The 13421-nt window shown below is 42.7% G+C and overlaps 1 protein-coding gene across 1 annotated transcript in view; it reads left to right on the top strand.

Moving 5' to 3' along the window:
- METTL17 (methyltransferase like 17) overlaps positions 1-11629 on the top strand; it is a 34053-nt gene extending 22424 nt beyond the window's left edge. The window contains exons 9-14 of the mRNA XM_066603734.1: positions 1548-1655; positions 1740-1808; positions 3222-3272; positions 8469-8561; positions 8649-8836; positions 10534-11629. Coding sequence (XP_066459831.1) covers positions 1548-1655; positions 1740-1808; positions 3222-3272; positions 8469-8561; positions 8649-8836; positions 10534-10636 — 612 coding nt within the window. The 3' untranslated portion in view covers positions 10637-11629. The remainder of the gene's footprint in view (positions 1-1547; positions 1656-1739; positions 1809-3221; positions 3273-8468; positions 8562-8648; positions 8837-10533) is intronic.
- The last annotated feature ends 1792 nt before the right edge of the window (positions 11630-13421 follow it).

The raw sequence follows: 13421 nt of genomic DNA, 5'->3' as shown, positions 1-13421 counted from the left end.
GAGGATAGCGCAAGATCACTTATGATCCCACAGCGGGAGCCGGCTGTCAGTCATAGCCGGCCTCCCGCTGCAACAGCGGGGGTGCATCGGAGATATGCCCCCTGCTGTTAACCCCTTCCCTGCCGCGATCTATGTAGATCGCAGCATGGGAAGGGTTCACAGAGGTAGCGCGCTCACTGTAGTGCCACTGGCGTCCTGTAGTGCCATAGCCTATCATCACTGTATAAGCGATAAGGCATGGCAGGGCAGTAGCCCTGCCATGCCTTATCACAGCGATCATCAGTGCTGTGCTGCACGTCCCTCAGAGGGACTCAAGTTGTGTAAAAAGATTTAAAAAATGAATAAAAAAGAAAAATGTAAAAAAAAAGCCTTTTTTATGCTTTTTCTCATATTAACATAAAAAAAACTGAGGCAAAATGCTAATTTTTAGCATTTTGCCTCCCTAAAAACGCAATAAAAGTGATAAAGAAGCCATATGTACCCCAAAATGGTACCAATAAAAACTACAGCTCGTTTCACAAAAAATAAGCCCTCATAGAGCTCTATACATAAAAAAAATAAAAAAGTTACAGGACTTTGAATGCAGCGATTTAGAAAAAAAAAAGATTTCCAAAAAAAAGTTTTTATTGCAGAAAAGTGGAAAAACCTAAAAAAAATTAATAATTTTGGTATTGTTGTAACCGTACCAACCCGCAGAAAAAATGGATTGTGTCATTTATGCTGCATGATTAACGCTGTAAAAAAAAAAAAATCTATGCCAGAATTGATGCATTTTCTCTTCCTGCTATCATAAAAAAAAAATAATAAAAGTTTTACAATATAGTCAATGTACCCAAAAGTGGCACCGATAAAAACTACAGTTGGCCACGCAAAAAACAAGCCCTTATACGGCCGCGTCGACGGAAAAATAAAAAAGTTATGACTTTTGAAAAATGGAGAGGGAAATCCGCCAAAAATCGTTGTCATTAAGGGGTTAATAGGACTTGCTCCACCCTTCTCTTGTATATCAAAATAGACTTTCATCGCTTATCCATACGATAGATGCTAGAAGTCTGATCGGTGGGAGTCTCGCCCCTGAGACTCTCACAATCCTGAGAATGGGGTTCTGTGTTCGCCCTCTGCTCACTGTGAGCTCGCTACTGCGCCCCTTCCCACAGTGAGGGGAAGATTGAACGGAGCAGTGGTTACACATACATGGTGCCGCTCATCTTAAATGGGACTGTGAGAGATAACGGAATACAAGCGCTTGGCTATTTCCATCAGTCCCATTGGGATGAATGGAGCTGCGCCCTACCTGTCAATCACCAGGTCACTGCAGGTGCATGCAGACAGCCTGCAGTGGCAAGAAGGGGAATCTCTTTTCAGGTGTGCAATGATTGGATATAGACAGGTGAGAAGTTTTTTTTGGCACAATCCCATTAAGTGCGTTAGTAGAAGTCACGGAGATTGCGTTAGAGCCATGTGCTGTTATAGTATGTGATTGTCAGTCATATTTGAGAAATCCCAGCTCTGGTGATTTGTATAACACTGCTTTGCTGATTTTCCAGGTACAGTTTGACTTAGTTGTGTCTGCATACTCTTTAAATGAACTTCCCAACTATGCTGAACGGGAGAAAACCATCCAGACGTTATGGAGGAAAACGGGGGGCTTCCTGGTTAGTAGCTCTTGGCTACTGTATCTTTCCACCGGATAGTCCATTCATTATTTACTATTTCTCTCTATCTTCATGATCTCCTAGGTGCTGGTAGAAAATGGTACTTGTGAAGGACATCAGCTTTTAATGGAGGCTCGTGATGTAATTTTAAAGGCAAGGAAAACTTCAAATGTTGCAAAAAAGCAAATCTATCTAGATCTGAGAATCCGTTCATATATGCCACTTTCTAGGGAAAACCTATATGAATTTGCCATTGCTTGTATTGCTCCAATATAATCTGCAGCCCTTTCCAGAGCGTTCACTCCCTTCAATCCCTGTCCTTTATGGTGTTCACAAACAACTTTCTAAGCCCACACCTTTGAAAATGACATACCAAATAATCTATCAGTAAGTATTTGGAGTGTAGGAGAAAGCTGGAGAAACTGAAGGAAACTTACAGATAAGGTGGAACAAACCCCCCAACCATGAAGATGCTGTGTAATCAGGCAACAGTAATATTCACTGAGCCCATTAAGGAGAATTAGTAGTCTTGTTAATGAAGATAAAAAGGATTATACAGATTATAGGCTCAGTCACACGGGTGTTTTGACGCGCAAATTTTTGTGTGCATAACTGATGCATTCAAAAATTCGCGTGACCGAAGCACGCATCACAGCAGATAACCCGCCTAGCAGCGTTTATCCACTCAAAAAGTGCGCTGCCCGCTATCCCCTTCTGCGGCTGTGACAGCTGCAGCAGGGGATTCCTTGGATGTGAAATCCCTGGATACTGTCACATCCAGGGGTTTCACCTGTGGTCAATGGGGTCGGCGGCGGCTGCATTGACATACAGAGAACATCGCGCTCCTCTGTTACAGCTGTGGCAGAGGATTTTTTTCATCTCCGCGGGGACTCCCTTTGTCACTGAACACTGTGGCAGAGGAGCGCGATGTTCTCCCATTGAAAGCAATGGGCTGTCAGCAAGCACTGCTGTGATTCTTGGGGAAGGGCTTAAAATATAAGCCCTTCTCTGAAAAGGTGTAAAAAATTTAAAAAAAATCTATACTCACCTCTCTGCAGCTGCCGGGGCTCAGCCGCATCCAACCGTCTCTTCTGTACTGCTATGAAAAGCTTTCAGCAGGCGGGAATTTAAAATCCCCACCTGCTGAAAGGGCTGCCTCTGATTGGCTGAGCACTATGACCAATCAGAGGCAGCTCTCAGCTATTGAATGACAGCTGAGAGCTGCCTCTGATTGGTCCCTGTGCTCAGCCAATCAGAGGCAACACTCACCCATTCATGAATTCAGGGGTTTCGCATACACAAAACAACAGCTGTTCGCCGCAGTTATATGCGTTTTGCAAACGGGTGTCCTATAATTTTCGACACAGGCATTTTTCCGCATATAAAATTCGCACTTGTGATCGCTCACATTGAAAAGCATTGGTTCTATTTAGTACGATCTTTTTTTACGTGCGGAAAGACGCCCGTCAAAACGCTCGTGTGACTGAGCCTTATATTGGCGTTTGCACACAAATATGTTTGTTGCAGTCTCAGTAAAAACTTTTTTTTTTCTTTTTCTTTTGACAGAGAGGAGACCAAGAAGTTTTGGACCACCGTCCAGCTTGTGTGTTTGCACCAGTAAGAAATAAAACTGTTTGTCATATACATGTGCTGCTCACATAAAAGATTTTCTAGTAATTTACCAAAAATACCCTTCAAACTGGGCTATTTAGTTCTCCGGCACTTAGCACATCTTTCACAACTAGTGAGAGTTCATAGATGGCATTTTAAAATTCTCTTGCTTCCTCCTTAGCAACAGACAGCAAATTATCACTGTAGTATAAGAACAAAACTTGCAAGCGGCACTCGTATCTGACATTGGGGTTATGCGCATCATCAGGGTCTGTAGTCCTCGGAGCCATGCTTGACAATATCTGTGACCGCATGCAGGGTAGAAAGTATTAATGACTAGAGATGAGCGAGCGTACTCGGAAAAGCACTACTCGCTCGAGTAATTTGCTTTATCCGAGTATCGCTGTGCTCGGGTCTGAAGATTCGGGTGCCGCTGCGGCTGACAGGTGAGTCGCAGTGGAGAGCGGGCGGGAGAGAGGGAGAGAAAGATCTCCCCGCTCTCCCCTGCAGCTCCCCGCTCCATGCCGGCACCCGAATCTTCAGGGACGAGCACAGCGATACTCGGATAAAGCAAATTACTCGAGCGAGTAGTGCTTTTCCGAGTACGCTCGCTCATCTCTATTAATGACTATTCATTCCTTCACATGTGCAACATTTCATCCATGCTGTTCTTTATCAAGCCTTAAAAATGTGCCGCATCGGTCTGAATTTACAGCTGTGTTTTATGAAGTTGGTTTGCAAGTGAGGTATTAAAATGTGATTGGCGATGATGTCACTATTTTCTAATTTGTATATGTATATGTGTATGTGTTTTTTAAGTTTGATAAAGACCTGGTTGAAACGTTGCACGTGTGAAGGGGGAATAAAAGTTCATAAGCTCGTTTATACTTTGCTTCCTGAATGCCATCTTGCCTATCTTTTTCACTAAATGATCACTGTCCTTTTAACAAGTGATTGCAGTAAGTTGCTAAGGAGCAATTGACATCATTTTAATGGCATGTGTCAGGATAAGTGAGACTGAATCTAAGGCCAGATTCACACGGATGTATTTGCATGCGCAAAATTTACACCCACAATGTGCAAAGACGTGTTTTTCCTGTGCTTTTCGGTTGTGCAACAAAAACAAAACACTGCATGCTCTATTTTCCTATATACCAAAGGTCTCCATAGAAGTCAATGGGGGTGTGCAGCAATACACTGGGAAATGTGTGATCCGCTGTGTAATTATGCTGGAAAGAGAACACATCTGGAACTCAGACTAATAAGCCATTTCAATCAGTGCGTCTTTGTTTGCAACACGCAAATGAACATGCCTTACTGGCAGAAAAAGTACAGAATTATATGCCTATGCAGGCGCAAAAAACTATAATTCTTTCCGCAAAAAATGCTGCGGTCATGCACATGCAAATATGCATACGCTCCTGTGAATATGGCTTCAAGCTTTTAATAGCTATGCATTGGAAATCAAAAACTTAATTCATAATTCTGAATTACATGGATAATGGCTTTCCTGTATTCCACTGCTGCTGTTATTATTTGCCAATTTTTACTAGTCTGACTGCTTATACAGCGTGTAGTCAGAAATCCTGATCCAGCACTATATCTCAATACTGGTGACCTATATACTGAAATAACAACAGCGTACATTAATAGGAAGGCATTGATGCGCAACATGATTGTATGGTGTGGGGGCCTGGAACAGGGATTTCAGTTTTGTATTGTGGCCCCTGTAAGCAAGAGTTAAACCCAATTACAAAGTTGAAGAATAGCATGTGAGAAGCAGAAATCCGCTCTCTGTATCTCTCTAAGTCCTCTGGGACCGCTGCTAGGACTGAAGTAAGGAAAGCGTACTTGAAGTGGTTTCGTTTGCTACAGTACATGCATGGAGCTGTCTGGCACTGCAGTCCAGGGCTGATGCTGTCATTGCGTGACTAATTTAGTGCAATTTACTAGTACGAGCACAATCCAATCAGAAGACTGCAGATATCGCCTCATTGGACCTGCGTCCATTCCAGAGAGACTCGACATGGTCAGTCCCTGAATCTTCTGCAGACGATGGTGGGTGACCTTCTACATGACCTGCCACTATTGTAGCAGACGGAGGCCACTTTGAGCACACTTTCCTTATTTTAGTTTTAGCAGCGGCCCCACAGGACTTAGGGGAGACATAGAAAGCAGACTTCTCCTTCTCACATGCTACTTTTGAGCTTAGCAATTTGGGTTTTATTCAAGTATGCTCTTGCTCTTTCAATATAGGACACCAGTGTTGAGATATGGCGTTGGATCAGTCTATTTGGCCACGCTGCATAGCACCAGCCTATTCTGCACTGATAGATTGTAATTACTCAGTTCTGTCTTGACAACCATATTTGCTGAATATAGTTTCTTGGTAACTGGAAACTTCCACATTGTAATTATCAGCACATGCTGCAAAAGTTTATTGTTCGTTTGCCAGGCTAAATGTGGGGCAAAAATGGTACAAAATCATGGCAAATTGCCAATATGGCTGCAATTAAAACAAAAAGAAATTGCGATGATTTTTGGATTATACTGTAACATCTGATATACTAATAAATGATGACTTACGTTTTTACTAGAAGTCTTGCTTAAGTAGTTTAAATGGTTACCTTTAGGGATCAAAACTGCAGGAGATTAATTCTGATATAACTATAGACATGTAGCATGACACATATCAACGGTGTATGCAAGCCATAAAAAAGTGGCAAAACAAACTATACAGAATATCTTCACAGTAAGGCTACATTCACATGGACGAGTGAAACCGAGCTGAGAAACTGCGGGCGTTTTTGCTTAAAATTTGCATCACCATGCGTGAAAAGATAACGACCGCTTGCCATTGTCATCAATGGGAAAAATCTCATCACATCACACACACATGCACATTACATGACATGCGAGTGCCATGCGATTTTCTTTCGAGGTCCAATTGAAAACAATGGGCAGTGCATTCCGAGGAATGTCCAACTATAGAACATGCTGCGGTTTAGTTTTAATCGTGTGAATAAATCCATTCTAAAGAATGGATTTCATATTTGTGCGCATCACACACAATTCACGCAATAATCTTGTTTATGGGAATGCACCCTTAATCATTGGAGGGGCTCTCTGTTATTGTAGACTTATTAGTTTCATATAAGATTCACAGTTCTGAACTTAGTCAGTGACTAGTGTAAACTGCAGTATCATGTCATTGCTGCTGTTACCATTCACTGGTGATCCAAAAAGCACCCCTATTCAGATAAACGTGAATATGTGAGCACCTCCTCCACCACCACCCAACTTTTTTGCCCCCTCTCCAATACTTCTAGATTGTAAACTCTCACTATGGGAATTTCTTCTCCTACAACTTAGGTCTCTTTATTCTGTAAGTTTGTCATGTAGCTTAGTTGCCCATTTGACTAGTAGTAAGTGCAGGTTCACAGGACTCCTCTATTTCACATGTACAGCACATTGGACGTTCATGTAAATGAGTAAGAATTCCTCTATACGCCATTGGTTCTAATACACACTTCTATTATATATATCTTTATTTGTATAGCGCCAACTTATTCCGCAGCTCTTTGTATGAATTATATATGGATGTGTAGTCGCAGTATCCCACGATGTTAGAGTAATATTTGTGACAAACCATTCATATAAAAAGAAATGCTCCTAGAGCCTAGGTTTAGTTTTGTAGTAAACCTGTTCCACCAGTAGATGACTCCATAGTACTCTCTATATGCCGGGTATAAATATCCAAAGCTAGTCTAGATGGCGCAATGATAACTGTAGATATAAAGCTTATGTTTAGTAGGCTAAAACCTAGGCTTAATAATGTGTAACTGGTCAGCTTGAAAAATTAAGCAAATGGTGTACAAATAAATATAGTCTATATTACTTCATAGATAGTATACATACTGCATATGGAAGTGCCCACATAAAGACCAAGCCTGTACTGTGAACTTATTAACAGTTGGATATAATGGATTTATTATTGTGACCATTTCCCGCAATATAAATCTAATGGTGCTTGCAGAGAATTAAAGGGGTTTTCCAGTGAAATACTATTGATGAGCTATCATCAGGATAGGTCATCAATAGTTGATCGGCCAGGGTTCGTCGTTTGGGATCACGACCGAGCAGCTGAGCGAGCGCATGCTGGCAGCGCCACAGTAACAGAGGTTGGAGTGGAAGCCTCTACGCTGACCTCCGTGTAGTGGCTGGCGCTTGTAACTGCAGGCACGGCTCTCATTGAAATCAAAGGGAGCCATGCCTGCAGTTACAAGCGCTGGCCACTATAAGGAGGTCGGCGCGGAGGCTTCTGCTCCGACCTCTGTATTTGGAGGGGAAGTCTCCGCGCCGACCTCCCATATAGTGGCCGACGCTTGTAACTGCAGGCACAGCTCCCATTGATTTCAATGAGAGCCGCAACGGTCACTACAAGAAGGTCGATGTGGAGGCATCCGCTCCAACCTCTGTTATTGTGGTGCTGACAGCATGGGCCGCTCAGTTGATCGGTTAGGGTCCCGAGCGGCGGCCCCTGGCCGATCAATTATTGATGACCTATCCTGATGATAGGTCATCAATATTATTTCACTGGAAAACCCCTTTAATGTCACATCTAAGTTGTACAATGTGCCATATTGGCCACCCATAGCTTTAACTCCAGGCAAGAATTGAAAAATCGAGCCATTGGACTGAGATATAGTCGGAATCTATTTACACATTTGCGCCAGCATTCTGGCACACTACGCATTTGCCCAACAGTTTGCAGCTGTTTTCATGTCTACGGTACGCTTACCACTTTTGTGGAAAGTCAGGGGACGACATGACATTAAAACAACTATAAGTTACAACAGAAACTGGCATAAATTATTGCACAAAACTATGCCAACTCATAACTGGCATACACATTGACCATGGAAACACCAAATTTATGCGCCTCTTATATCAATGGAGCATTAATATAGAATGGTATAAGATCGTTAGAACTTAGTACATTTCCCCATAGTTCTTATTCACCATTATCCATAGGCCCAGGTCATGTGACATAGACTGTACCTGCCGTGTATAGACCTGTTTTCACTTCCCGTCTATAAAATGTGTCTTCAGGTTATAGTCTTGTTCTTGTGCGTATATAGGTGATCTGTATTTGAGGCCAGAAGGGGCATTTTTATTGATATCTTTTCTTTCTGTTTCCAGTGCGCACATCAGCTGAAATGTCCCAAACTTGCTGAAAGTTCCCAGAAGCCCTGTAACTTTGTACAACAGTACCAACCACTGAGATTTAGCTGGGTGAGAATAATACATTATGTTTTCGTTCTCGATGATACTAATCCTCTTCTTACCGTTGCCTGCTTTTTATATCGTTCTCTGTGACAGAACCAACCCATCCACTGGGAGAAATTTTCCTATTTAGTATTCTCACGTGGCCCTGTGGGTGAAAATGACAGTCATTGGCCTCGTGTAGTTGCACCTGTGTTGCGCAGAACACGCCACGTCCACTGTAACACATGCTGCTCTGATGGAAAATTGCACCATGATATCATCACAGCCCGCAGACATGGAAAGTACGTATAACCCCACAGCGCTATCCCTTAAACTGACTTTAGATCAATGTATAGATTTCTTCCCTCAATCTAAACTACTTTCTAATGGTGTTCTTTATTGGTGCCTTAATTGGGAAAGTGCCAAATGTTATTTTTGCAATGATAAGATATCCTAACATTTTGAAATTGTTCCCATTCTTAGGCGCAATGCCCACGGGCGTATTTGCATTGCGGAATCCAGAGCGGGTGTCCACCTTCGGATTCCACAGCAAATACTGCTCATAGACATGCTATAGAAAATCGCTTTTTTCTTTCCACGAGCGGAAATCAATTGCTCGCGGAGGGAAAATCACAGCATGTTCTATTTTGGCGTGGATTCCGTGTGGCCGGCTTCCATTGAAGTCAATAGGAGCCATCCGATCCACAGCCTGTCACTGCTGACGGGCCGCGGAATCCACGTCATCGCCCAGCAACGGCGTGGCGTCATCTGTACTGCGCATGTGTGTCAGCGCGACGCCGACACATCCCCTGCACAGTCGAGAAAAGCTCTGGATAGATACGCAGGGGTCACCAGCCGGGCAGCGGCTCGGATTCCTCTATGGGATACGACCCGGCCGTGTGCATTCGGCCTTAGACGACATAATAAAAATGTTGTGCAATTCCCGACCAATTGTTACATGAAAGCTTTACTTGAAGTGTTAACTACTGCCAATGCATACTCAAGAAATGTTGATCCATACTCATTTAAGTATTTCTTCTGATTTCACAATATGTCTTGAAGGAGACGTTAAGTTTTGAACATAGTTTTCTAATTGATATAGTATATCAACGTTGAGCAGCTTAGCTGTCGGAAAATTTGTTTCTCCTCCAACGTGGAATTCATGTACTCTGCCTGGTGTAAAAGTGACACTTCCCAGAATGTACATCGTCACAGCAAGCTTTGTGCAGACTGAGGCAGCAGGGGATGCTATGAGGAAGCTAGCAGAATTGTAAGGCCTCATGTCCACAGGGAAAATCAGGCCCGCTACGGATTCTCCATGGAGAATCCGTAGCGGGTCCCTGCTGCCCCGCGGACATGAGGCATAAAAATAAGAATAAACTCACCTCTCGCCCGCTCCGGATCTTCCCTTCGCCGCGGCTTCATCTTCTCTCCGTCGCGGCCGGATCTTCTTTCTTCGGCCCGGCGGATGCGCAGGGCACGTCGATTGCGTGCCCTGCGCATGCGCCGGCCTGAAGAAAAAAGATCCGGCCGCGACGGAGAGAAGATGAAGCCGCGGCGAAGGGAAGATCCGGAGCAGGTGAGTAAATTCCAATTTTGGAGACCCGCACAAAAATGGAGCATGGTCCAGATTTTTTCATGCTCCTTTTTTTTTTTAAATTCACTTTTATTGACCATCCGCGGGTATTTATCTACCTGCGGGTGGTCAATGCATCCCTATGGGATGCGGATCCGCGGGCAGGAGAAGACTTAAAATCCGCTGCGGATTTTAATTCTTCTTTTGCCCGTGGACATGAGGCCTAAATGTAGCTATGGCCTATAATGCAGGCTGTAACTCGGAATCCGTACAAGATAAGCAATGTCATTACAAAATCACACAACGATTAATGTACATCTTTTTTTTAAAATCTTTTTGTGAATACTAAATGGATCCAAAACATATTCTGCTTCAAAAATGTATTTCCTAAATGTATAATTAGCGTTTCCTGTATTTTCCTAGGGACTTCTATCGGTGTGCTAGAAAATGCGATTGGGGGGACCGTCTGCCAGCAATGCTTTCCAGCTCTGATACTCCTGATAAAAATGAGGATGATGAAAATTAGCTGCCTTGATAACGATTGGAAAAGTGGATAGAATTATAGGACATTAATACCATGAGGAAACTGTGACCAACACAATAGTTTTTTTTTTTCTTTTTACTGCATCAAACTTTTATATTTATTCTTGCTTGGAAAGTAATTGTTATTTTTTACTGACAATGTACATACTGAACCTATGTGGATCCTGATATTAGTGATGAGCTACAAATGGCACTGTCATCAAAACATACTAAAGATTATACAGAAGCTAGAAAATCTACTTATACCTGCCTGTGTCTACAGGAAGAGCATGTTGTTCACTATTTTTCGGCTTTGCTGATTATTACAAGTTGTGATCAATAAGACTCGTTATCTGGCTCCCTCAGTGCTTCACTCTACATATGGTGCAATTATCACTTGTGTCCCATGAATTTCATTAAGGGACATTTAGCGCAAAATGAAAACAGAATGCAAAATCTTATTTTAAAAGTGTATCTGTATATTTTTTACGTAAACCCTTAAAAAGGTAATACAGCCAACCAGAGCTGCCTCATCTTCCTGGCGAGCTGACCAGGAGCGCTCAGAAGGATTGCAGTACTTGACCATTCTGCGGTTCGGGAGACAGTCACTTTGGGAAGGTTGCCCCTGCTGTGGAGACCATTGGAGCCTCCTTGTAGCGGGGCCTTGAGACCGGAGTGAACATTGCTACCGCTGAAGACACAGGGCTAAGTGAGAACGTTCCAGATAAGAGGTGCACCCACTGTACATAATTTCAGGGTCACCTGTCTGTAGACTTTAGCTGCCTCATACCTGTCCCATTGCTATTGGTGAGTGCCTATCAGATCTCTGCATCCGCCTCCATTCCACAGCTTTAAGCCAGCTGAGACCCCTGGACCTCAGGACAATCTCAGCCCTAACAATCTTAAAAATATTTAGAGGTGCTACCTCAATTTTTTTTCTTTGGTTTTCCAGAGAACTACATTTTAGTGCTTTTATTACTGTTTTTGTCTAAATGGGACCTGCTGTAATATTGTTTTTGGTTGTCTTTGCAGTCTACAACTCATTACAAGCCTTGAACACAGACTGGGAGCTGCAGAAAGAAAACGAATATCTAGTGACCTTATTCGCTACAATAGCCTATTAACCTGACACAACTTAAGGCAGGCATTCCAAAGTGTAAGTTTGCCTATTAATAGAGATTCTGTAGTGCTTTACAGACACTCTGCCGCCCCTATGATGGAAGAGCTCATACATCGTTGCTGAGAAGACTGACACCCTCCCATTTACAATGCTCTGGCTTTGTCCTAGTTTCTTATGTGGAAACCCTGCCTAGCACCCTGCCCCCCCCCCCCCCCCCCCCCCGCACTGACTTCTTAAGGTAACCTACCCAAGAGGACCAGAAAAAGTGTCAGACAGAATAAAATTTGTATAACATCTACTCATAGTATTTTGTCAGAACTTTTTTCCAGATCCCAAATCACTGTCCCCATTCAAATGGCTTCCTCACCTCATGACCTGATTCTGTCTCTATTGACTCAGAAGAGTTCTCCACTAGGTGGCAGTCTAACCAATGTGTTGTGCCTCCTCAGCATACTGAGCTTTCTGCCTTTGAAACTTTACTCTTTAATGATATAAAAAATGTTCTGGGACGAACTTCAGTTAGCAGTTTGTGACCTCTCCAAACAAATCTCAGACTTGGGTCAGCATACAACTGACCTTGAACAGAAGACTGCCGAGATAGTCGATGCGTTGGATCAGGAATGTGTTAAATAGGACAACTATTCTGCGAGGGTAGAAGATCTTGAGAATTGGAACAGATGAGTGAATATATGGATTCAAAGTCTACTTCCATCAGTAATCTAAAAGAGGCAGCTACTAATCCATTTTCTCCATTCCCCAAGTCGCTCAGGAATCTCTCCACATTGGCAGGATTCATTGCACACTCCAGATCAGCAAAATCAAGATCTTCCAAGGGATGTCATTGTTAAACTTCACTGTGCTAAAATGAGGGAACAAATCTTGTCTGCTGCTCGTAGGTACCTTTTTTACTGTCCAGGTGTTAGCAAAAAGGAGGAACTAGAGACCCATCACCCTAGTGCTCCAATGGGCAAATATCTGGTATAAATGGAACTTCCCATTTGCTCTACTTATACGTATTAATCAGAGGTCCTTCTCAATTAAATCTTTGAAAGCTGGGAAGCGCATCCTGACAGCGGAGAGAATTCCTTATGATCCTGAGGGTAGTCGGTCTCTTAGACCTTAGTGACGGGCCTAATCCTAGACCACTGCCTTGAGCCTTCATCATGACCCAACTTAATCATAGAAAGTCAACCAAAGCTTCGACAAGATTTGTACTACTTTAATAGTTTTTTTTCTAACTAGGCTGTTTATTTGACATGTTGTTTCTTACTGTTCAGAATGTCACTAGATTTCATCTCCGCTCTTATTTAACCGTGCTAATTGGTTATTTCTGTCCCACAAAAATTTATGATGCAGTTTGTTCGGTTCGTTACTATATAAATTTAGTTTTACGAACCCACTACCCTTCGTGGGCTTTGATACACATGTCTCTTTTAGAACAAATAAGCAAAAGTCAGCGATACTTCAGTGAATCTACCTGTCTAAACCATCTACCCGAGCGCTAACAACTTAGAGGTGACGTCCGCACTCATGCTCCGGAAGTGGTATTTGCACCTTCTTTACCTTTTTTAGATGCCTTCCTGTTAATGTTTCTCTTATAGATTTGAAAGATATGCAGCAGGCAATTTCTTTTGTTTGATTTGGAAAAACAAACCATGAACTAAATAAA

Source organism: Eleutherodactylus coqui, chromosome 5 (assembly GCF_035609145.1).
Source record: "Eleutherodactylus coqui strain aEleCoq1 chromosome 5, aEleCoq1.hap1, whole genome shotgun sequence".
In the NCBI taxonomy this organism is placed as follows: Eukaryota; Metazoa; Chordata; class Amphibia; order Anura; family Eleutherodactylidae; genus Eleutherodactylus; species Eleutherodactylus coqui.
The sequence above is the reverse complement of the archived record's forward strand: the minus strand, read 5'-3'. Positions and strand labels throughout refer to the sequence as shown.